Source organism: Rhinoderma darwinii, chromosome 2, assembly GCF_050947455.1.
Source record: "Rhinoderma darwinii isolate aRhiDar2 chromosome 2, aRhiDar2.hap1, whole genome shotgun sequence".
Taxonomy (NCBI): Eukaryota; Metazoa; Chordata; class Amphibia; order Anura; family Rhinodermatidae; genus Rhinoderma; species Rhinoderma darwinii.
Genome location: NC_134688.1, coordinates 171,690,346 through 171,717,553, shown reverse-complemented (window position 1 = coordinate 171,717,553; position 27,208 = coordinate 171,690,346). Strand labels below are relative to the sequence as shown.

Below are 27,208 nucleotides of genomic sequence, written 5' to 3'. Positions count from 1 at the left end.
TGGGGCTCCCGTAATGACGGGAGCGTTGCTAGGAGACGTCAGTAAATAGTCACTGTCCAGGGTGCTGAAAGAGTTAAGCGATCGGCAGTAACTGTTTCTGCACCCGGGACAGTGACTACCGATCCCAATATACATGTATCTGTAAAAAAAAATGAAGTTCGTACTTACCGAGAACTCCCTGTTTCTGTCTCCAGTCCGGCCTCCCAGGATGACGTTTCAGTGTAAGTGACGGCTGCAGCCAATCACAGGCCAAGCACAGGCTGCAGCGGTCACATGGACTGGCGCGTCATCCAGGGAGGTCGGGCTGGATGCCGAAGGAGGGACGCGTCATAAAGACAACGGGCGGTAAGTATGAATTTCTTTTACTTTCACTAGGGAAAGTGCTGTCCCTTCTCTCTATCCTGCACTGATAGGGAGAAGGGAAGCACTTTTCCCGCAGTCCGCAGCAGCTAGTCCGCATCAATTTTCTGCACATTTTGTGCAGATCCGCAGCCGTAATCCGCAACCCGGATTAGGTGCGGCATTGATGCGGACAGTTGCGGAGGAATTCCGCCATGTGTGGTCATGCCCTAACTCTTCCAACCTACATGTATTTGGTCTTGTTGTTTTCAGAACATGTTGGGCTTCAATATTTTGTAAAAAAAAATAATAGATATATTTAACTTTTTAAAAAATGTAAAAGGAAAAAAGGGAAATAAATTAAAGAAAAATAAGTGAATATGTGAATTTAGATGTTTTTTTTTTTTTACATCTGGTGCATGCCACTGGGTAAAAACACCTGAATACATATTTGGCAACTTCTGCCTACTTCAACAAAACCAAATATGTGCACATTTCATTCATGCCGGGCGCAAGGCGGAGCTTACAATGAATGATGCACAAACTGACTTTTGGAGAGCAGATTTTCCAAAGCTGGTTCTAAAGCGATCTTTGTGTATGTGACAAGTGTCATGGCCAAAGTCGCCGTGTAGCCACAGCTTAAGGCCCCCTGTACAAGGCAGTTGATTACAGGCAAGGCTGGCCACGTACAGACACTTGCATTTGCTGACCGTAAAATCAGGATCACGGTCCTTGTTCTTTTATTTGTGGGTCATTTGTACGGCCCGGACACCTTTCCGTAAATATACGGGAAGGTGTCCATGGGCAATAGAAATTAATGGGTCTGTACTTTAATCCGCTATTACGTTTCGCATTTGCGGATCAAAATTACGGCCGTGTTCATGGGGCCTAAAACTGTAGCTCTATATATGATCTACATATATATATGTATATATATATATATATATATATATACATATATATGATATGACAGATATAAAGAGATAGGTAGATAGAAATAATAATAATCCTTATTTGTTTAATAAAAAATGTTTGCGATATATATATATATATATATATATATATATATATATATAGCAACAAATCCAAAAGACAAGACAGCACTCCAAGTTCAGTGAAAAATAGGATCACTTTAATCACCCCTTGCGACGTTTCAACCCTACTCAATGGGGCCTTTCTCAAGCAAGGCCCCATTGAGTAGGGTTGAAACGTCGCAAGGGGTGATTAAAGCGATCCTATTTTTCACTGAACTTGGAGTGCTGTCTTGTCTTTTGGATTTGTTGCTGGCTATTTGGGACACTGGTCGTGTGTCTGAACAAGAACCTGTGCACCCGAAACTGAAGAAAACGGTGCTGCTTCTGCTTTGTTATATATATATATATATATATATATATATATATATATATATATATATATATATATTATAATCTATCTGTCCTATCTATCTATCTATCTATCTATCTATCTATCTATCTATCTATCTATCTATCTATCTATCTATCTATCTATCTATCTATCTATCTATCTGTCTATCTCATGCCTATCCCTCTATCTATCTATCTATCTATCTATCTATCTATCTATCTATCTATCTATCTATCTATCTATCTATCTATCTATCTATCTATCTATCTATCTATCTATCTATATATCTATCTATCTATCTATCTATCCATCTAGATTCAGGATTAGTTTCTGATCTTAATTTTGTTTTCTAAAATTTTCATTTGACAACAAAAATGTTTTTACAAAACTGAATTTATTTCTACTGAGAAATTGTCATTTACACAGTTATAACACGCTGCTACACCTTTTATCTGTAATGTCACATAACATAACTTCAGTTCTTTCATAGCTGCAACGTACTTCTTGCTTATGAGTGGTGACAACAACTAGTGACCTTCACCTCATAACTCCACATAATAAAACACTTTGCATAACTTTGTAGTTTGCAGTACTCTGGGATATTTACATACATTATGATTCTAAACCTCAAACAATATGAACAATAGGTCCACAACTAACAAAATAAAACCTGCTATCACCAATCTTAGTATCCCCCAGGTTTGGGTCCCATCAGTTCATTGACAAGTCCTGTGCATCTTCATCCTCTTTTTCCTTCTGCTCTTCACTGTCACTCTTCGTGTAACCCACTCAATTGTGGGGTCAGACTGTACGGTGGTGTCCAGTGGGGGATTTATTATTACCAACCTCCTTGTCACTTAGTTGTCTCCCGCTTTGAACAACACTTGGATGCTGCTGACTGGTTCATCTTGGCTGCCTGGCTCCTCGCTCTTTTCACTCGGCTCTTTGACCTTTTTGCAGTGTGAGATATGGATCCAGGTGGATTTGTCCTTTACCTTGATGGTGGATGATGTTAGCAGGACTTGGTATGGTCCTTCTCATCTGTCAGATAGTGTGGTTTGTTAGTGTACATCAGCGGCTGTACAAAGTACCTCATACTGTGAGCCTAGGGTAAGTTCCCTCGTAGGTGGATTAGTGGAGTTTTATTATGACTGCCACAAACCCTTTGCATCTAAGTCCTCTTCCTCCGGCAAGTTACTTGTCTGCACGTCTACTTGGATTTGTGACACTGCCTTCAGTTCATGACAAGCATGTTGTATTGGTTTAGACCAGGTGTCTCAAACTCGGCAGGGTATGTGGGCCGCATATAGAAAAAATGGGAAGTTGACGGGCCGCATTACTTTCAAATTTGATACAACACAAAATTATTGTTAATAAATTACTTATTTAAACTACTATAACACTATATTACTATAATAATAATAATAATACTACCTTACTATAAAATGAATACTGCATTACTATAATAATATCGCTAGGTTTAAAATGTGAGATATTTATCCACGTGCTTATTTCAACAATCCAGTTTTCCAGTTTAAGTGTCGCTAAATGCAGTCCGGCGGCTCACAGTTGGCAGCGTTTGGCAGACCCACATGTCAGATTGGGCAGCTCCTTTTTATATAGTGCCGCAGTGCCCACTGTGGATGCTGCCACAGTGCCCTCTGTGGATGCTGCCGCAGTGCCCTCTGTGGATTCTGCCGCAGTGCCCTCTGTAGATGCTGCCACAGAGTCTTCTGTAGATGCTGCCACAGAGTCTTCTGTAGATGCTGCCACAGTGCTCTCTGTAGATGCTGCCACAGTGCCCTCTGTAGATGCTGCCACAGTGCCCTCTGTAGATGCTGTCACATTGCCCTCTGTAGATGCTGCCACATTGCCCTCTGTAGATGCTGCCACATTGCCCTCTGTAGATGCTGCCACAGTGCCCTCTGTAGATGCTGCCACAGTGCCCTTTGTAGATGCTGCCACAGTGCCCTCTGTAGATGCTGCCACAGTGACCTCTGTAGATGCTGCCACAGTGCCCTCTGTAGATGCTGCCACACTGCCCTCCGTAGATGCTGCCACAGTGCCCTCTGTAGATGCTGCCACAGTGCCCTCCGTAGATGCTTCCACAGTGCTCTCCGCAGATGCTGCCACAGTGATGTCAGGGGCTTGCCCAGAGCTGGAGTCCCGGAGCAGAGCCGCTTCTAGCACTCTGCCTGGGATTCCAGCTCTGCTCCTGACATCACTGTCCATATATGTATAGCGCTAGTAGGCTCTTCCTGGGACTCCAGCTGTGGTCCTGACATCACTGGGACTCCTGCTCTGGGGAATTCCACAGAGTCCCGGAGCAGAACCTGTACTAGCGCTCTGCTCGGTACTCCGCTCTGGGGAAGAACCTGACACATTGTCCATATATGGACAGCGATGTCAGGGAATTTCACAGAGTCCCAGAGCAGAGCCTGTACTAGAGCTCTGCACTAGACTCCGGCTCTGGGGAAGCCCCAGACATTGAGTGTCCAAACATGGACACAGATGTCAGGGAATTCCACAGAGTCCTGGAGCAGAGCCTGTACTACCGCTCTGCCCGGGACTCCGCTCTGGGGAAGACCCTGACACACTGTCCATATATGGACCGCGATGTCAGGGAATTCCACAGAGTCCCGGAGCAGAGCCTGTACTAGCGCTATGCTCGGGACTCCGCTCTGAGGAAGACCCTGACACACTGTCCATATATGGACAGCGATTTCAGGGAATTCCACAGAGTACCGGAGCAGAGCCTGTACTAGCGCTCTGCTCGGGACTCCGCTCTGGGGAAGACCCTGACACACTGTCCATATATGGACAGCGATGTCAGGGAATTCCACAGAGTCCTGGAGCAGAGCCTGTACTAGCGCTCTGCTCGGGACTCCGCTCTGGGGAAGACCCTGACACACTGTCCATATATGGACAGCGATGTCAGGGAATTCCACAGAGTCCCGGAGCAGAGCCTGTTCTAGCGCTCTGCTCGGGACTCCGCTCTGGGGAAGACCCTGACACACTGTCCATAAATGGACAGCGATGTCAGGGAATTCCACAGAGTCCCGGAGCAGAGCCGATACTAGCGCTCTGCACGGGACTCTGGCTCTGGGGAAGCCCCAGACACCGCTGTTCATATGTGGACAGCGATGTCAGGGAATTCCAGAGTCTAGCGGCTCTGTGTCCCGCGGGCCGCAGATGATAGCCCCAGGGGCCGCATGCGGCCTGCGGGCCGCGTGCTTGAGACCCCTGGTTTAGACTGTGCCTGCCTGGTGGCTTTGTGCATCCCAGAGTTGAAGTTGATCATTTTGATGTCTTTGGTTTGAGTTTGTTGGCACTTGCTGGGCACCCAACCTTTGTTAATTTTTCAAATAAATGCTCAGATGGTGATCAACAAACAGAAACAGAAAAAATGTTGATCCACTCGCCATGCACCTAAAGTGTTTTAGAAACACCACGCTGAAATCCAATTCGGTGCTCAGAACAGATGATCTCTGCATCGGCAGCAGATAAGGTCATAAGAAATAGTGAAAAAGATGTGTCATTCAGTACTCGATCCAACAAAATCATAGCACGATTCAATAAAATAATTCTTAGTCATATCTAACTTCCATGTGATCTGCTACCATAATTAACTCTTTAGATGCCAGACACTGGGACAGTGAAGTTAGCTATTACTAAGAACCCTATGCTTCGAAACGCGTAAGTTCCTTCCTAGGATTGTTTTATCTTGTTTTAATGGATGAAATAAACTTTTGATTTTATTCGATCGAATGCTGGATGACATCTTTTTCACTATTACTTATGACTTCATATGGTGATAACAAAATGCTCTATAATAGTTGTTCTAAGTGCGTGTGATAAAAGTAGTAATTACTTAGAACCCTTTATAAAATTGTTCATCATAAAATTATATCTTTCCTACTGGACAGGGTATCTAGGAATTGTGCAGCTACTGGGCATATTTTATTTTGTACTTGCTTTTTTTTTTTTTTACCACTTTTCTGTGGGATTTGTACCTTGATCTGAGCTGATTAACAGTGACAGGTCCTACCCACATAAATATTCACAGATACTATATGTTATTTTATCTGAAATGTGGCTAAAGCCATTTTTTTTACCCATTCTGAGAACAAATTAACACACAATTATACACATTCCTCATCTTAGGAAGCTGAATGAAAACAATTTGTATTACTTAGGAAGCTTTCTCCGTGGGAGGTAGGAGTGTTGGTAAGGTTTGCACCAGTCTGCCAGGACTGTTCTGTAGGCAAAGAAGACAGCTCCAACAGAATTCAGTAGCAACAGCTGTTAAACCTGGGGCATACCAATTAGATGTTACCAAATTGATCTTTGCAGTCTTGGAGGCATATGTGGGGCCATAGATGATCAATGCAAATGCCATCAAGAGTGCCTTGGGTGCTACCGGTTGACCTTACTTATTTGTCGACATTCCGTTCGAATCTGGTTTTCATACCTTCTGTTGCCAGTTGGACACCTCCTGTGGAAAATAATCTTTTTGCCACATAATCATTCATTGATCTTTATCAGTTAGTTCAATTAAAGGAAAGCATTAAAAAAATGACAATTTTATGTTAAACATTAACATTGAGCAGTATACTAAATATGACATATGCAAACTTATTTTCATTTTTTTTTATATATACTTCATCATGTTTCCCTTACACATAGCCAAAAGAAACTAGGAATGTACACGACTTGTACATACTGTATTTGATTAAGTATCTCTGCGTTACCAGTTTGCTTTTGGAAACCTTCCCGCATATGTATGGACTGTTGTTCAAAGGGGTGGCGTCTATTTATTTATTTGTTAAATAGAAAATTTTATTTTATATACTTATCCATGCTCATCGGATAATATAGAACATTTAATTATCCTTCCCCCTCCAGGTCCTGTAAAGGCCTGATTAATACTGAAAATTAAAAAATAGTTTTACTAAAATCTGAAATAAAACTAACATTGTTCAGTCAATGTTCAGGTAATAATCACCTCCTCCCCATCTGAGTTTGTAAAGACTCATCTATCTAACAGTGCAGAATAGCGCACTACCACAAACAATAGGGTTATCACTGTTTTCCCTGTTGCCATTGGGGTACATAGGAAAACGACGATTAATCACAAACACCCACAGAGAAAAGTTTGCCATAACTAGATAAACTTAGTGTTGGTGTAGCTATTTTCTGTAATAAAGTGAACTCTGCATAATGCAGATTTTTGAGTGGTTGTTACAGACTTACACACGCAGCCATCCTCTCTCTCCTGTGTCTTATCACGCTACTGCTTAGGAATTATGTGTCCCAGCAAGTCTAAATGATTTACAGTCTAATTTACTATGACGGTTACATGGTTACAGTTTAAAAAAAATCAAACATATCAAGTTCAACCCAGCTTAGAAGGACTCCGTTCTATGTACATTTAAAGGGTAACTAAATGTTCAGCAAACTTCTGACATGTCATAGTGACCTGTCAGAAGTTTTGATTGGTGGGGGTCCGAGCACTGAGACCCCACCAATCGCTAAAACGAATCGGCGGAAGTGCTCATGTGAGCGCTCAGCCGCTTCGTTTCTGTTCGGTGTTTTCCGGAAATGCATTTGTCTTTTCTTTATACCTTTCCTTATGTTTGGATCCAGTTCTGGCTTTCACTCAAAAAAACTGGGCCAAAAACTGCCAGAAAATTAGCATTAAAGCTGTGTGTGAGATTCTGGCCTAATAAGAAGCCATATGCCATAACTTCTGCCATGCTGCTATTCCCCACTTGTGCTGCCATAACTGCTTAAAGCATCCCTGTACTATCATAAAAATTTTGAAGAGAAGTAGTATTTACCATCACCCAAGCGTAATACGGGCTCATTTTTGCGGCCTTACTACGTGGCTGCAAATCCCAGCCCGACGTAGGTCAGGTACTAACAGCATAAATCCATATGATGCTGTTAATTAAAGTCATTAGACCCATGGACTCTCCTCACTCGCATGCTTATTCACCTGCACAAGTCATGTAGGTGAAGAAAAATATGGCATTCAAGACCCCCATTTTAGTGATCTGTAGTGGTCCCAGCAGTGGGGTTCCCAGCAATGGGGCCACCCAGTGATTAAACATTTATCACCTATCCTTTATTGCACACATCACATTATAAACAATGCAAATGAGCTCTCTATTAGAATAAGGAAGATCATCTCATTAGAGCCACCTAGCTGCCCTGTAATTAAATGTCTGACAAGGTATTTTAGCCAAGCTAGAGTCTCCTCCAATAGCAAGAAAAACCCATCCGTAGTCAGCTGCTTCTGGGTTTTTGCTTCTCATCAGTACCGAATAGTGTGCTGGCTTGGCTAAAATCCCTAAACTAATTTCAAGGTTCTTTTATGGGTCGAACATTGATTTACATGGAAGCTGCCCCCACTAGAGAAATGGTTTTACTTCATCTAGATAATTTACATTCTTTTTTCTATGGAGCATATCTTGTAAGACTCCATATCAGCTGCTTCTCTTCCCTGAGCACTATTATAAATGTAACACTTAATCATAACACATACAGTTAGGTCCAGAATTATTTGGATTGTGACACAAGTTTTGGCATTTTAGCTGTTTACCAAAACATATTGAATATACAGTTATATAATCAATATGGTCTTAAATTGCAGACTCTCAGCTTTAATTTGAGGGTATTCACATCGTAATTTGGGGAAGGGTTTAGGAATTTACAGCTCTTCAGTATGCAGCTGCCTCTTTTTCAAGGGACCAAAGGTAAATTGACAATTATCTGAAAAGCTATTTAATGGGCTGCATGGGCTATTCTATCATTAATCCATCATCAATTAAGCAGGTAAAAGGTCTGGAGTTGATTCCAGGTGTGGCATTTGCGTTTGGAAGCTGTTGCTGTGAACCTACAACATGAGGTCAAAGGAGCTGTCAATGCAAGTGAAACACACCATCGTTATGCTGAAAAAAAGGAAGACATCCATCCGAGAGATAGCACAAATGTTAGGAGTGGCCAAATCAACAGTTTGGCACATCTCGTGATCTCCAAAAGGCCTGGACGTCCACGGAAGACAACAGTGGCGGATGATCACAGAATCCTTTCCATGGTGAAGAAAAACACCTTCACAACATCTACCGAAGTGAAGAACACTCTCCTGGAAGTAGGTGTTGGTGTATCAGTATCTAAGTCTACCATAAAGAGAAGACTTCATGAGAGCAAATACAGACGGTTCACCACAAGGTGCAAACCATTAATCAGCCTCAAAAATAGAAAGGCCAGATTAGACTTTGCCAAACAACATTTAAAGAAGCCAGCCCAGTTCTGGAACAGCATTCTTTGGACAGATGAAACGAAGATCAACCTGTACCAGAATGATGGGAGGAAGAAAGTATGGAGAAGGCTCGGAGTGGCTCAGATCCAACAAAATTCAGCAAGGTTGATTGGACTTCGCTTCACAGTACAGATGGACAATGACCCAAAACATACTGCAAAGCAACTTAGGAGTCTTTTAACCCCTTAGTGACCAGCCCATTTTAGGCCCTAATGACCAAGCTATTTTATTCGTTTTTCTATAGTCGCATTCAAAGAGCTATAACCTTTTTATTTTTTCGTCTACATAGCTGTATGAGGACTTGTTTTTTGCGGGATTAGTTGTGCTTTTTAATAGCACCATTTTTGGGTACATATAATTTTTATATTAACTTTTATTAACCTTTTTGGGGGGGATTATAAAAAAAACTGAAATTCCGCCATTGTTCTATGCGTTTTTAAATTGACGCCGTTCACTGTGTGACGTAAATAACATGTTACCTTTATTCTATGGGTCGGTACGATTACGGCGATACCACATATGTAGAGGTTTTTTTATGTTTTACTACTTTTGCACAATAAAAACACTTTTGAACTAAAATTATTTGTTTTTGCATCGTCGCTTTCCAAGAGCTGTAATTTTTTTATTTTTCCATCAATGTAGTGATTTTTGGGCTTGTTTTCTGCGGGACAAGACGTAGTTTTGAATGGTACTGTTTTGGGGTGCATGGGACTTATTGATTCATTTTTATTATGACTTTTTTGGGGGGCAATGGAAAAAAATTGCAATTTCGCCATGGTTTTTTGGGTTTTTTTTTTACGGTGTTCACTTTGCGGTTTAAATTACATATTAACTTTATTAATGGAGTCATTACGGTCGCGGCGATACCACATATGTGTACTTTTTTTTTTTTTTTTACACTTTTACTAAATAAAACCACTTTTTATGGAAAAAAATGGTTTTATTTATTTTTTTACTGTACTTTTTATTAATAATCTTTATTTCACTTTGATGACTTATTTTATTAGTCCCACTAGGGGACTTTACTGTGCGATATTCCGATCGCTGCTATAATGCTTTGGTATACTTCGTATACCAGAGCATTATTGCCTGTCAGTGTAAATCTGACAGGCAATCTGTTAGGACGTGCCTCCGGAGCGTCCTAACAGGCATATGTCCAGGGCAGACCTGGAGGCTTTTATCAAGCCCCCGGCTGCCATGACACCCCATCAGAGACCCGCGATTGCATTCGCGGGCCGCCGTTGGGTGACAGAGGGAGCTCACTCCCTTTGTAAACAAAGTTAAATGCCGCGGTCGCTATTGACGGCGGCATTTAACGGGTTAAACGGCCGCGATCAAAGTAAACTTCGACCGCGGGCGTTGGAGCAGGAGCTCAGCTGTCATCAGACAGCAGAGCCCCGGCTCCTGCCTGCACGGGAGACCCGTGCAGGACTTAGACTAGGCTGACGTGAAAAGGCGTCAGCCTAGCCTAAAGCCCATTAGTGATCGACGTAAAAAGGCGTATTAGTGGTCACTAAGGGGTTAAGGCAAAGAAGTGGAATATTCTGTAATTGCCAAGTTAATCACCAGATCTCAACTCGATCGAGCACGCATTTCACTTGCTTAAAACAAAACTTAAGGCAAAAAGACCCACAAACCAGCAACAACTGAAGACAGCTGCAGTAAAGGCCTGGCAAAGCATCACAAAGGAGGAAACCCAGCGTTTGGTGATGTCCAAGGGTTCCAGACTTCAGGCAGTCATTGCCTGCAAAGGATTCTATACAAAGTATTTAAAAAAAACATTTTATTTATTGTAATGTTAATTTGTCCAATTACTTTTGGGCCCCTGAAATGAGGAGGCTGTGTAGAAAAATGGTTGCAATTCCTAAACGTTTCACAGGATATTTTTGTTCAACTCCTTGAAATAAACCTGAAAGTCTACACTTCAATTGCATCTCAGCTGTTTCATTTGAAATCCAATGCGGTGGCATGCAAAGCCCAAATCATGAAGAAATAGTAAAGGGAGGAAACCTCCAGCTCACCAGTTTGGTGCGTCTCCTGACTCTCCGCTCGGATCCCCGCTACGGCTGGCGGTATGTATTAGAAGAAACAGAAGAAATGATCCAGCGCTGAGTTTAGTTGTTAGTTAAAAAGGAAGCGATGTTCCCATCTTTATTGGGGTAATGTAGGTTAAAATTGTAGGGAGACGCAGTCCCAAGAAAAATGTGAGTAGGTGGTTGTGCCCTGGCCTACGCGTTTCGAGCAACTCCTGTGCTCTTAGTCATGGCAAAGAAATGTTTTACAGCGGACACACTGCCCTAACGGCCAGGAACAGCAATTTTGCTGTTCCTGACCATTTAAAAGTGTTGTGCCATAAAACACATGTATCCCCTATCTGTGGAAAGGGATACATGTGTGATCGCTGAGGGTCCGACTTGGTAACGAAAGTCACCAAGAGTGCTGCATGAGAGGCTTTGACTTCCACGTTCTGTGTCCGGCAGCTCCATAGAGATGAATGGGATTCTTCTGCTCATGCGCGAGTGTATCTCTATGGAGCTGCAGAACAAATAAGCCGGACACAGAACTCGGATGTCCAGGCTTCTCATGTAGCGCTTTGGGTGAATTTTGGTCCCCTGTTCTCCGTATCGCTGGGGGTCCCATCGGTCGGACCCCAGCGATCCCACATGTAGTCCTTATCCTGTGGATAGGGGATACATGTGTTTTATGGCAAACCCCTTGAAGTAGTTAAATGCTGCTGTCAATAGTGACCGCGGCATTTATAGGGTTTTTTTCTATGAAAGACATTTCTGACATATTCTCAGGATATGTCATAAATGTTAGATAGATGCGGGTCCCACATCTGGGTCCCTCACCTATCTCTAGAACGGGGCCCCCTAGACCCCGTTCTAGCTTTCTGTGCTCTCCCGGCCACTTGATTACATGTGGAGTTACTGAAACAGCGTAACTCGTGGAGCTACGCTGTTTCCTTAACTCCCATAGACATGAGTAGAAGTTACGAAAACAGCATAGCTCGCTTGCTACGCTGCTTCCATAACTGCCATTCACTGCTATGGGAGTTAGGGAAACAGTGTAGCTCAGCGAGTTATGCTGTTTCAGTAACTCCACAAGTAAATAAGTGGCCACTGGTTCAAGTCCCCTACGGGAACTAATAAAATGTGTAAAGAAAAAAAACACATTAGGTACATTTTCAGGAGTGTAAAAAAAACAAAAACATTTTTCCCCAAGCACAATGTAAAAAATAAAATAATTTGGTATCGCTGCGTCCGATCTATTACAATATACCAATATTTAACTCGCACGGTGAGTATAAAAATGTAAAAAATCAAAATAGGTTTTTGGTCACCTTAGCGCTTAAAAAATTAAATATAAAAGTGATCAAAAAAATCGTATGTACCAAAAAATGGTGCCAATAAAACCACAGCTCGTCCCGCAAAAAATAAGCCCTCACACCGCTCAATCGATTAAAAAAATATAAAAAAGTTATGGCTCTCAGAATGTGGTGAAACAGAATAAATTATTTTTTAACAAATAATTTTTTTCCTATTTTCTAAAACCTGGGTGCGTCTTATGGTCAGGTGCGTCTTATAATCCTAAAAATACGATCATAATGTTACAGCATAGCCCTTTTTTGGATCAGAACGTTTAAGTGTTAAAGGGGTTGTCTCATCAGGACAACCCCTGTCCATATGCCCTTTTAGGTCATATGGATGTCATAGATAGGGTCCCCTGCTTGGGACACCCCCCTACGTGCCAGAAGGAGTGCCGCTCTATAAGAGCAGCTCATGTTCTGTGCGTCTATGCATTATATGGATACATATTAAAGGGGTTGTCCGAGATCCCAACATTTTTTCAAAAACTCTGTCATACATTACCCCTTATACAGACAACCTAAATAAAGCATTATTTTTTAAAAAAATTCTACTTAACACATTTCTTCTTTGAATTCAGCACAGTTTGTTTACATGCAGTTCAGCTCTGGTTTGTTGATCTTTCCTTGTGATGAAACTTTTTTCACGTGCACGCTCATTGCAGGCTGCAATGAGCGTGCACGTACCTTCCAAGAGTTCATGTGAGCTGTCCTTGCTCCTCCCGCTGACCTCCTTCACTGCACTTGTCTTCTTGATGACATTCTTGAAGGATGATGAGCAAATGTTCTCCCCCCCATTATGTTTTTCACATTTATGTTTTATTTCTCTTTTCACCTCTTCGTGTCTACCCTAAGGGTATGTTCACACGCACTAATTACGGACATAATTCGGGCGTTTTTGCCCCGAATTACGTCCGAAAATAGCGCCTCAATAGCGTTGACAAACATCTGCCCATTGAAAGCAATGGGCAGACGTTTGTCTGTTCACACGAGGCGTATATTTATGCGCCGCTGTCAAATGACGGCGCGTAAATAGACGCCCGCGTCAAAGAAGTGACCTGTCACTTCTTTGGGCATAATTGGAGCCATTACTCATTGACTCCAATGAATAGCAGCGCCAATTACGCCCCTAATGGACGCGGCGTTCAAGCGCCTGCACATGCCGTTATGGCTGAAATTACGGTGATGTTTTCAGGCTGAAACATCCCCGTAATTTCAGCCGTTACGGACGCCCTCGTGTGAACATACCCTAACCCTTGTCCGCCCTCCTCTATCTCATGTCTCTCTCCACTAAGGCTATGTTCACACAGAGTTTTTTGGCAGGAACAATATCTGCCTCAAAATTCCGTCTTGAAGATTGCGGCAGATTTACCTCTCCCTGCACGCTGTTTTTTGCATCGTTTTTCCCGGCGTTTTTTGTGCGCTGTTTGCGTTTTTCTTTGCCGATTTTTTTCGGAGCGTTGTTCGCTTACTTTATCTTGGCGTTTTTTGCTTGTTTGTTTGCGTCTTTTTTTGCGATGTTTTTGAATGTGTTTTCCGTTTCGTTTATCGTATCCTTTTTTTCGCGTCGTTTATCGTTTCTTTTTTTGCGTCGTTGTTGTCGGAAATTTTTTATGCGTTTTTCGTTGCGTCTTTCGTGTGGTTTTCCCCGTTTTTTTTCGCAGCCTTCTTTGCCTCTTTGTTTGCGGCTTTTTTCGCGTCATTTTCCACTATATTTTTTTCGTCGTTTTGCGTGTCGTTTATCATAGCCTTTTTTTCTACGCTTTTCGCGTATTTTTGGGGGGTTTTTTATTTCTGCGTTTTTCGTTGCGTCTTTCGTGGCGTTTTCCCTGTCGTTTTTCGTGGCGTTCTTTGCCTCTTTGTTTGCTGTTTTTTTCACGTTTTTTTTTTAATGTTTTTCCCCGCGTTTATCGTAGCCTTTTTGGCGTTGTTTTTTTATTGTTTTTTGCGGCGTTGTTTGCGGCTTTTTTTGCGTTCGTCCAGCCCCGTCTTATGCCTCATGCACACTTGCGTGTAAGATTGACGCCCGTGAGAAACGCATATGAAAACAGGCCAATTTAAAATAATGGGTCGCGTGTGCTGTGCGTGGTTTTCACAATCAGCACACGGGCGAGATTCACCCTGTTGAGAATGGGGCCTTAGGCACGATTTACACAAGCGTGAATCACGTCCGTGTGCTGTGCTTTGAAAAAACGCACAACACACGCGACCCATTTATTTCAATGGGGCCGTTGACACATGCGTGACTTTTCACGCAGCGAGAGTCCGCTGCGTGAAACATACTGCATGTCCTCTATTGGTGCGTTATCCTGCACCTACACTCACATTGAAGTCAATGCATGCGTGAAAACCACGCACCGCACACACGTGTTTGGTGCGTGATTTACACAATGACAATCGAAAAGCACACTGATGCATAAGGGCGGATTTACACGAGCGTGTGCGTTTTGCGCACGCAAATACAGTGGCGTTTTGCGTGCACAAAATGCACTTGACAGCTCCGTGTCATGTTCATATGGTGCGCAGCTGCGTGCTTTTCGCGCAGCCACCATCATTATGACACTACGTTTGGATGTTTGTAAACAGAAAAGCATGTGGTGCTTTCCTGTTTACATTCATACTTTTTACTGCTGTTGCGTGAATCACGCGTGTCCCACGGAAGTGCTTCTGTGTGGTGCGCGTGATTTTTACGCACCCATTGACTTCAATGGGTGCGTGATGCTCGAAAAACGCAGAAATATAGAACATGTCGCGAGTTTTACGTAGCGTACTTACGCTGGGCAAAACTCACGGACAGTCTGCATGCCCCCATAGACTTGCATAGGTCCGTGCGACCCGCGTGAAAACCACGCGGGTTGCACGGACGTATAGCACGTTCGTGTAAATCCGCCGTAACGCACACACACAGACATGATTGACGCAAGTTTTTCACGCGTGTAAAATACACACGCTCGTGTGCATGAAGCCTTACTAATGGACGCTGTTAGACAGTAATGAACTAGTAATACATTTTAAAATAAATGAGGACATAGAAAAAATATTGTAATGAAATAACACACACAACACTGGTTAACGATTTTATTAAAAATAAAAAAGGGTGTCATTGAAGTAGTCCTTGAACTGTAAAAAACACATAACTAAGAAAAAAAAAGTGATGCTTAGATACACTGCTCATGTGTGATACTGTCTGTTTGACCATGTATCTAAGCCTACCACAAGGTAGCCTTAGATACATTACCCAAGCAGACAGTGTCACACATGGGCCATGTATCTAAGAATACATGTTAGGCTTAGATACAGGGCCCCAAAACACAAATCTTATACAGGAATAAAAAGAATGTCATCTGGGGTCCTGTATCTAAGCATACATTGTGTTAGGCTTAGATACAGGCTCCATGTGTGACAATTTTTTTTAGCCACTGTATCTAAGCCTAACAATGTAGGCTTAGATACAGGACCCCAGAAGATCTTTTACAGTTTAATATTATACGCTCTGCTCCGGGACTCCTGACATCGTAGCAGAGCCTATAATAGCGTAGTGCGGCTCCTCCTTGGGCCTGCTCGGTGCTACGGCGCAACGGTGTCCCGCGGGCCGCAGATAACAGCCTCAAGGGCTGCATGCGACCCGTGTACTGCATCGAGTTGTCTGATCCCCTATCAAAGCCTACTATGTGTAGGCTTTGATAGGGGAAGAACTAAAAGTACAGAGGTCACTGTACCTCTCTAGTCCGCGGGTGCCGTCCCTCTTCACTTTTTTCACTGTGAACACGCATAGGCGCGCTCACAGTGAAAAAAAGCTGCATAGGCTGGGCGGGCACCCGCAGAAACGACACATCTCCAGTGACGTGTCGTGTCCCATCCGAGGTCTCGCTGGGGCGAGACCATGTGATCGGGACACGACACGACAGTGGAGGAGGAAGAAAACGTGACGTCAGAAGACATGTGATCGGCAGAAAAGAGCTGCCAGAACGGAGAACAGAAGCAAGATTGCACAGGTAAGTATATTAGGGAATAGTTAATGTGTGTATTGTGTGTTTAACTTTTAAATAAAAATATATCTCGGACAACCCCTTTAATTTGAATGGTCGGGATGTAATTCTACAATTCCGCTCTGTAAGAGTGTAAGAGTAGCTCCTTCTCTGGTGGACCCAGCGTGTCTATGCATTATGTAATACTGCACGTCAGTGCAGAAGACATATGTGGCTGGCCGTATCTTTCCCAGCAAAAACAGTCGACGTGAGAAAAGCCAAACCTGCTGGATGTTTTTAAAAAAAATGTTGTCTTCATGAGACAATCCCTGTAAAGGAAACCTGTCATCCACATTATGCTGTGCTCACTGAGGGCAGCAGAAAGAAGTGACGGACACTCTGATTTCAGCGGTCTGTCAAATGTGCTTTGCTGATTGACAGATGACTCCTTATGCAAAGTAATAGGAAGACATCTGTCAATTAGCAGAAAGAGGGCAGAGCTAGCGGAAAGTGGGCGAAGCTTGCGGCAGCTCATGAATACGCGGCCTCATCTCTGGTGGCGCTGCCTGGCCTCTGAGTTTAAGTTCTCAGAAAAGAGTTCACATTAGCATATGAGTGACATACAGCTAAAATCAGCATGTCTGTCCCTAGATTATGCTGGACAGCATAATGTGGATGACACGTTCCCTTTAATCATTTGCCATTTCAGAATGTAGTCTCTGACCTCTTACCAATAGTACTGTATATAGAATTATCATCCTCATGAAATCAAATTTTGTGCCTAATTTACAAAGTGGATTTTTCGCTTTTTCATTATGGTATGCTAATGTACAATAAATGCATCATATCAAAATATTGAAGGTTTTGCAAAAATTTTAATTTCACAGAATTGTAGTAATTCGGGTAAATATTCAAAGTCAATATTATATTTTAATCATGATTTATTAGTAAAGGAAATGGTTACAAAATAAAAATATCCACCGATTTCAATAGCTTTTAAAGCTTTAATCGTCTTAACAATTTCTATAACATGACTCTAGGTAGGACTCTAGCATCTCCATGTGGCCACTTTCAGAAATTGCAAGACATTTAACTTGACTAAATTTAGTTTATGATCCCAGATCTTTCCAAAGAATTTATTACATAACTTTTAGGGTATGTTCACACAGGGCAGATACACTGCGTAAAAGCACCCAGCGTATCCGCCCTAGTCGCCGCAGGGAATTACGGCTGAAAACCGCACCAAATTGTGGTGTAGTTATTCAAGCCAGAATGTCCCCAGCGGAAAACTGCACTTAAAAAAAAAAATGCAGTTCACATGGCTGCAGCGGTCACATGGGATGAAACGTCATCCCAAGAGGCAGGCCTGGACAAAGAAGCACAGAACTCTGGATAAGTCTAGACAATCTTTTTCCTCAGTTGCGATTTTTGGGGTGTAATCGCAGCTTTTCCGCTGCAAAAAACGCAACATCTGCTATTTGTTACGAGTTTTACCTCTCCATTGAAAGGGAAACCCCATAAGAAAAATGCAGCAATTACGCAAATACAATTGGTGCTCTGCAATGTTTCATAAGATTTCTGTGTTGGGCTGTTTGTAGCGCAGGAAATAGTCTATACAGATATTAACCCCTTACCGACCTATGCCGAAAATACACGTTATGGAGCGGGAGGGTGATGTTTAGAGCGGGTTCACGCGCTGAGCCCACTCCATACACCGCAGCTGTCAGCTGTGTATCACAGCTGACACGCTGCTCTAATGGCCAGGAACCGCTAAGCCATTAGAAGGAGGGAGCAGCTCCGTCCGACAGCCAAATGGCCCCGCCGCAGCATGTTTGGGGGGCGCCATTTGTATTGCAGTGTATTGTATCAGCAATCTGATGATTGCTGGTTCAAGTCCGCTAGAGGGACTAATAAAATGTGTAAACGAAAAGTTAAATACATTCTTCAGAAGTGTAAAAAAAACAGAAAGATTTGAAAAGTTAAAAAAAACTGAGGAGGATAGACAATTTTGAGCGGAGCTTGCTGCTCACAGAGCATGCAGTTAGTGGGTTAGAACTGGAGGGTGAAGACATGGGTGAGCAGGATCAGGTAAGTAGCTGGGTTAATGTAGTTAGGGGCAGTAGAAAGGGGTCAAAGACAAGGAAGGCCGATCCGGTTTCTGGCATTCCAAGCAAAATTGCCAGGTTGGGTGATGATGCGAGGGTGTCAGTCTCAGAAAAGGCAGCCCTAGTGGATACTGATCTCCCTAACAGCCGGGAGAACAGCCCAGCTAGTAGTCGGCGGGATGGTAATGCAGGCAAGCCAAGACAATTGATAGTTGTAGGGGATTCTATAATCAGGAAGACGGATAGAATAATTTGTCGCCAAGACCGCCTCAACCGAATGGTTTGCTGTCTCCCTGGTGCCAGGGTTCGGCATGTGGTGGAACGGGTGGACAAATTGCTGGGAGGGGCTGGTGATGATCCAGCTGTCGTGGTCCATGTCGGTACCAACGACAGAATAAATGGTAGGTGGAGGAGCCTTAAGAATAATTTTAAAGAACTAGGCTACAAGCTGAAGGGAAGGACCTCCAAGGTTGTATTCTCAGGAATACTGCCTGTGCCATGCGCATCACAGGAAAGACAGCGGGAGCTTAGGGAGTTAAATGCATGGCTGAAGTCTTGGTGTAGAGGAGAAGGATTTGGGTTCCTAGAGCACTGGGCTGACTTTTCATTGGGGTACAAACTGTATTCTGCAGATGATTTGCACCTAAATGGAAGGGGGTCCGCTGTGCTGGGGGAGAGAATTCTAGCTGGGGTGGCGGAGTATTTAAACTAGGGCTGAGGAGGGAGGTCAATGTAGAAAAAAAAGGGGTAGCCAGGTTAGAGAGGGGTCAGACTATATTGGTGGGGGGAGAAACAGAATGTGGGGAGAGGACTAGACAACAAGATAAGGAGATCCTTTCGTTACAAAACATCAGTGTAAATAAAAAGGACCGATTAATGTCAAATCACATTTCTGATAATAAAAGTGAAAAACTGACAGGCAAGTTAAAGTGTATGTTCACAAATGCCAGAAGTCTAGCAAGCAAAATGGGGGAGCTGGAGGCCTTGATACTGGAAGAAAATATAGATATAGTTGGTGTTGCTGAAACATGGCTGGACTCTTCACATGACTGGGCTGTAAATCTACAGGGTTTTACACTTTTTCGTAAAGACAGGACAAATAGGAAAGGTGGTGGTGTATGTCTGTATGTGAGAAGTGATATGAAGGCGAGTGTGAAAGAGACAATAGTGGGTCAAGACTGTGAGGAGGTTGAAACCTTGTGGGTGGAACTAGAAAGGGAGGTAAACACTGAAAAAATTACTTTTGGTGTAATCTATAGACCCCCCAATATAACTGAGGAGATGGAAGGTCAGATATATAAACAGATGGAGCGGGCTGCACAGGCGGGTACTGTAGTGATAATGGGAGATTTTAATTTCCGGGATATTAATTGGTGTCATGGTTCGGCTTCAACTGCAAAGGGGAGACATTTCCTCAACCTGTTGCAGGAAAATTTTATGGGCCAGTTTGTGGAAGACCCGACTAGAGGTGAAGCTCTGTTGGATCTGGTCATTTCTAATAATGCAGATCTTGTTGGGAATGTCAATGTTCGTGAAAACCTCGGTAACAGTGATCATAATATAGTTACATTTTACCTATACTGTAAAAAACAAACGCAGGCTGGGAGGGCAAAAACATTTAATTTTAAGAAAGCCAATTTCCCCAGGATGAGGGCTGCAATTCAGGATATAGACTGGGAAGAACTAATGTCAAATAATGGAACAAATGATAAATGGGAGATTTTCAAATCTACTTTGAGTTATTATAGTGCAAAATTTATTCCTACAGGTAATAAGTATAAACGACTCAAATTAAACCCCACATGGCTTACACCTTCTGTGAAAGGGGCAATACATGACAAAAAAAGGGCATTTAAAAAATACAAATCTGAGGGTACAGCTGTAGCCTTTGTAAAATATAAAGAGCTTAATAAAATCTGTAAAAATGTAATAAAATTAGCAAAAATACAAAATGAAAGGCAGGTGGCCAAGGATAGTAAAACAAATCCTAAAAAATTCTTCAAGCATATAAATGCAAAAAAGCCAAGGTCTGAACATGTAGGACCCCTAGATAATGGTAATGGGGAGTTGATCACAGGGGATCAAGAGAAGGCAGAGTTACTAAATGGGTTCTTTAGCTCTGTATATACAACAGAAGAAAGAGCAGCTGATGTAGCCGGTGCCAGTGCTGTTAATATATCAGTTGATATACTGAATTGGATGAATGTAGAGATGGTCCAAGCTAAATTAAATAAAATAAATGTGCACAAGGCTCCGGGACCAGATGGGTTACACCCTAGAATTCTTAAAGAGCTTAGTTCAGTTATTTCTGTCCCCCTTTTCATAATATTCAGAGAATCTCTAGTGACTGGTATAGTGCCAAGGGACTGGCGCAGGGCAAATGTGGTGCCTATTTTCAAAAAGGGCTCTAGGTCTTCCCCGGGTAATTATAGACCAGTAAGCTTAACATCCATCGTGGGGAAAATGTTTGAGGGGCTATTGAGGGACTATATACAGGATTATGTGACAATAAATAGCATTATAAGTGACAGCCAGCACGGTTTTACTAAGGACAGAAGTTGTCAAACTAACCTAATCTGTTTTTATGAAGAGGTGAGCAGAAGTCTAGACAGAGGGGCCGCTGTGGATTTAGTGTTTTTGGACTTTGCAAAGGCATTTGACACTGTCCCCCATAGACGCCTAATGGGTAAATTAAGGACTATAGGTTTAGAAAATATAGTTTGTAATTGGATTGAGAATTGGCTCAAGGACCGTATCCAGAGGGTTGTGGTCAATGATTCCTTCTCTGAATGGTCCCCGGTTATAAGTGGTGTACCCCAGGGTTCAGTGCTGGGACCACTATTATTCAACTTATTTATTAATGATATAGAGGAAGGGATTAATAGCACTATTTCTATTTTTGCAGATGACACCAAGCTATGTAATATAGTTCAGACTATGGAAGAGGTTCATGAATTACAGGCAGATTTAAACAAACTAAGTGTTTGGGCGTCCACTTGGCAAATGAAGTTTAATGTAGATAAATGTAAAGTTATGCATCTTGGTACCAACAACCTGCATGCATCATATGTCCTAGGGGGCGCTACACTGGCGGATTCACTTGTTGAGAAGGATCTGGGTGTACTTGTAAATCATAAACTCAATAACAGCATGCAGTGTCAATCAGCTGCTTCAAAGGCCAGCAGGATATTGTCGTGTATTAAAAGAGGCATGGACTCGCGGGACAGGGATGTAATAATGCCACTTTACAAAGCATTAGTGAGGCCTCATCTAGAATATGCAGTTCAGTTCTGGGCTCCAGTTCATAGAAAGGATGCCCTGGAGTTGGAAAAAATACAAAGAAGAGCAACGAAGCTAATAAGGGGCATGGAGAATTTAAGTTATGAGGAAAGATTGAAAGAATTAAACCTATTTAGCCTTGAAAAAAGACGACTAAGGGGGGACATGATTAACTTATATAAATATATTAATGGCACATACAAAAAATATGGTGAAATCCTGTTCCTTGTAAAACCCCCTCAAAAAACAAGGGGGCACTCCCTCCGTCTGGAGAAAAAAAGGTTCAAGCTGCAGAGGCGACAAGGCTTCTTTACAGTGAGAACTGTGAATTTATGGAATAGCCTACCGCAGGAGCTGGTCACAGCAGGGACAGTAGATGGCTTTAAAAAAGGGTTAGATAATTTCCTAGAACAAAAAAATATTAGCTCCTATGTGTAGAAATTTTTCCTTCCCTTTTCCCTTCCCTTGGTTGAACTTGATGGACATGTGTCTTTTTTCAGCCGTACTAACTATGTAACTATGTAACTATGTAACTATGTAACTATGTAACAAAAAACCTTTTCCCATTTTTCCCCGAGCACAATGTAAAAAAATAAAAAAAATGGTTATATCCGTGTCCGTAAAAGACTGTACTATTACAATATACCATTATTTATCTTGCACGGTGAACGGTGTAAAAAAAATTTAAATACCTGAATCATTGTTTTTTGGGGATTAAAATGAAATAAAAAGTGATCAAGAAATCGTATGTACCAAAAAATGGTATCAATAAAAATTACAGCTCATCCCACAAAAATAAGCCCTCACACCGCTCAATCGACGGAAAAATAAAAAAGTTATGGCTCTCGGAATGTGGTGAAACAGAACAATTTTTTTTTAACAAATAGTTTTTTCTTTGTAAAAGTAGTCAAATAAATAAAAAAAAACGATATAAATTTGGTAAGCAACTAGTAGTTTTATTTGTATCTCAGATTCTGCTCAGTAAAGTACTTTTTCTTGCTATGTTTTTTTTTCTTTCTCCAGTAAGCTTTCTGATTGAGGCTTCTTGTGTTTACATGGCATAGAGCCATTAATATTTCAAAGAGCCTGATGAAATTGTCTTTGTTTTGTGCAGTCATTAATGATTTATTCCGTTAGAATACATGAATTCATTTTGTCGTGTCTTGCAGGGCTGTATGAAAACTATCCAACCAATGCAGAACCAGAATGCTGTGATGTCAGGTGGGATTTATCAAGAGATAATCAATCCAAAGGGACTAAAAAACAACAACAGGACTCAACGTTGTGTCACAGGACGTCACTCACAGCTTCATCAGCATCCAGACTGTGTAACAGCAGACTTAAACTGTGTGTTCTCGTACTGATACTATTACATACCGTACTAGCAGTTTCAGCAGCACAAAACTCAACAGGACTGGGTTTTGAAAACATAAGAATTTTGGAAGACCATTCAACAAATGAGGAATAGAAAAATGGAAATATTTCACTGGAAAGACACACCTCTGGCCCACTACAGCAAAACGCTACAGCCACATGTAATAGAAACGAGGTGCTTGTACCTTACAACTCATTTTTACAAGTCAGTCTGTTTAAAAATGGCAAGACGGGCCAGGCTCCAAACTTCAAGGACAAAATGGGATAGCTTTTTATTGACTAAAAGGCTGTATGGTGACTTAAATTTCTCACACCATTTTATACACTGTGTTTTAATGTATGGATTTTTTGTTTGATTTTGCACTTGTTAATACAGGATTTTATTTTTTGGGATGGTTTCTCAAAGCTATACTGAGTCTTTTCACTGTCTATATATTTCTAACCATTGTCTGTATTCTCATCTTTTACGTCCTGTCGATTTCTACTATTGAAGCAGAAGTGCTATGGACACAAGCATAGCAAACAATAACAAGACTAGTATCCATTCTGCCCATGTAAAAAATTGTTTTACCTATCTCTTTTCAAGCAAAAAAAACAAACAAACAATATCACAAAACAAGAAAATAATAGAATCTTAGTTTATGTGACGATACGTAATATTTACACCCAGAATGTTGGGAGAATTTCATGGTTGCGCAAGACAATAGAGTGGGAAATCTTGTGGACTAAAGACTGGAGAGGGTTAAAACAGTGAAAGTAACACTCTTTCTTAAAATGTTGGGCAGTTATCCCATTTTATGTGCACCTATAGCAAACTCTTTTGTTCCAGTTCCCATTTCAAAGAAAAAAATGTCCAGTCTTTTCACTGGTCAGTTGAACATGAGCAGCCTTTCAGAATTCCATATGTTGATCCAGTTAAGCTCAGTGAGTAATATAGTTGAAGGCCTTCACATTGGAGGTACAATTTTGGCATTCATTGTGAATTCTGTTTTAATTTCTGCTGTAGTTACAGTATTTTGTATTAAACATAAAGATATTTTTGTGTATGTATAATAGGAACATGTAGAGATGGGAGTTGTTACAAGAAGGTCCAGAGGAACACGGAAGCCTTTTTTTAAAATTGCTAATATTCTAACCAAGCAACGGGGGTCTATGTATTTAACAGAGGAATTTGTTCAACACAAGGATTCGTTTTTGTTTTTCGTTGGTAATGCAAGACTGGTGGTCTACAAGAATTGGTAGTATTAATTGTCACGGTGGTCTACAAGCATTGGCTGTATAAATTAAACAAAATACCCTATTTAGTTATATAAGAGTTTCAACCCAACTGGAAATAGCTATATGTAATGGCTGTTATTTACATGCTTGTTATTATGCTTGATTGCATTTGTCTAGGATATATATGATATCATTAACAAAATGTAAGCTGAAGCTGATAGCCATGGTTATTCCCATAAAACTTGGCTTATGACAGTACTTTATTAGTGGTACAGACATATTCTCCCCTAGAAGCTATCTTTCAATAGTACAAAGTACAATAGAGGCCCCATGCAGATGATTTGGAGTCCTGCTATGGCTGCGTACAAAATGCAGCCGTAATACAGCTGTGTGTATGAGGCTCCATTATTACAGTACAGTACAGTTAAAGTGTTTGCTTAAGAATAGAAAAGTTGTCTGACTTTTTTGTTCCAAAACCAGCATTATTCTTGTCCATGGGCTTTGTCTAGTCTGCAGTACAAGACATAGCCCATAGACAATAGTGATGCCATTTTGTATAAAAGGAGACCAAGTTTTCTGTTCTCATATAATCCGTTTTAAGGTTAAGGAGTATTCCAGCAATAACAAATTATCACCTATCTACTAAATAGGAGATTGCCTGCCAGATCAGTGGGGGGGGGGGTCCGACCGGTGTGATCAGCTGTTTCCGTGAGTGCCATACACTTTAAATGGAGTGGCAGAGCCAATGCTCAACAACAACAACAACTCCTTTCATCACTTATTTGCAGTCTTTGCAGCATTCTTGTGGCTGCGTAGGGCAGGCACACAGGATCCCTGTTCTGGTGATCGGTGGGGCTCCCAGTGTTTGGACCCTTACAGATGTAGCAGTTATCATCCATCCAGTGGAAAGGTGATAATTTGTTATTACCGGAATACCCCTTAAAATATCTACATACAGATAGAATATGTATAAACCAGTACACTAAAAGGTATTAGAATTACCAAGCCTAAAGAAAAAGTCCTGATTGTGTCCCATTTAGTAGCTCACTAGTGTGTAGCTTCAACATACAAGAATAGGTATGTACACGACTTTACAGAACAGGATGCTTGTAATCCGCTCCTGCGACAATGTTTTCATTTACCGTCAATGCCGATGAGCACCAGTTATTGAACCCTCTGTACACATCTATGAATGTTGATATTCAATGAGATCATGAAGCTCATTGTAATCTGTTACAAAGAGGCCTATGACATCTTATTGTATTTCAGAGGGCTTAAATGGATACCAGACCATACAGTGCTACATGTTTAATAGCATTACCTCCATGTTAGAAATTAAATTTTTTTTAGTTGTCTGTTTTACATTTTGCAGTAACATTAAAGGAAGGAAAATTTATAAGGGCTGTTAAAATAATTAAACTCAGTTTCCTTCCTATTCTCTTTCTACACTTGGGAAGTGCACTTCAAAAATGTTTGCTGTGTAGCAGGGATATGAAGGAAAATACTTAAAAAGCAAACACTATGTTTTGATTAAGAGGCCTCCCCTTTTTATACGGTTAATTTTTACTTCTTGTCTCTGTTTCATCTACTACCTGAGATATGTAGGAAGAACCAATACTATGCATTTTTCACTTTTAAAAAATGTTCTCCTTAGTTATAATTATAGAGTTATTGCGCTGAAACACGAAAATGAGTCATTTGTACATAATAGCGCAATAAAAAGAAATTTCACCAGAAATAAAAGTAAAACAAAATTAGAAAAAAATATATGTGATTTATTTTGTTTTATGAATCACCTTCAGTACCATCTTTATGTTTGGGAATACATGGTGCTTTATCTTGTCGGTCAGGCACGTTGTTACTTCATTGACATACTGCAAAAATAAGACTAGTAGAATGAATAATATATATTAAAAAAAAAAGCCTTAATTAATGGTAGAATGTAGATTTTAGGTAGATATTGTATTTAAATATAGTGGAGCAATAACTGGGTGGTACGTAAGTACAGTAGAAAAGAGCAAAGATGGAGCAATGTTTAAAAAGCACTTAGCAGGTGAGCTCTTGTTCAACTGATCGACTGTTTAAGTACCTGTATGTATGGTCAGTAAACAGTTTGTTCTAACCTTTATCTACCTCTGCTGGGCAAAGGCCAATCAACAGTCTTTTCTTTACGTGATGTGCTGTGTGTATTATGTGTCACATCAATTCCATGTTCATTCACGTTTTTACATATTACACCATAACAGTAGCAAGGTTCTTATAATTCATATCAATAAATGGTACTTTGGATTGTCAAAATAATACAATAATACTTTTGAAAACTCTGGAGCTGCTGTATTCTTCTATGGTATTACTGGTAAATAAGACTTCTATGTTTGACTTCTGGTTAAAAATGTGGAATTATGATTGTGTGATAATATTGAAAGAGAGAATTCCAGGTACTTACAAAAATGTTATTCTAATTCCATCATAGTTGCCAACATTTCATTATAATGTGAGTAATCAGTTCACCAGATGACGTCTGGTTCATACATCGTAAGTATGTTTCGCAATACAATTATGCAACTATGGCTGACATTGATACACTAATTTACTTCTGCCCTATCTATCTATCTATCTATCTATCTATCTATCTATCTATCTATCTATCTATCTATCTATCTATCTATCTATCTATCTATCTATCTATCTATCTATCTATCTATCTCATATCTATCTATCTATCTCATATCTATCTATCTCATATCTATCTATCTATCTCATATCTATCTATCTCATATCTATCTATCTATCTATCTATCTAATATCTATCTATCTATCTATCTATCTATCTATCTATCTATCTATCTATCTATCTATCTATCTATCT

At 41.1% G+C, this 27,208-nt stretch overlaps 1 protein-coding gene across 1 annotated transcript in view; it reads left to right on the top strand.

The window, feature by feature from the left end:
* Positions 1–26,985, top strand: part of NALF1 (NALCN channel auxiliary factor 1) — a 582,987-nt gene extending 556,002 nt beyond the window's left edge. Inside the window, exon 3 of the mRNA XM_075852483.1 lies at positions 22,917–26,985. Coding sequence (XP_075708598.1) covers positions 22,917–23,215 — 299 coding nt within the window. The 3' untranslated portion in view covers positions 23,216–26,985. The remainder of the gene's footprint in view (positions 1–22,916) is intronic.
* The last annotated feature ends 223 nt before the right edge of the window (positions 26,986–27,208 follow it).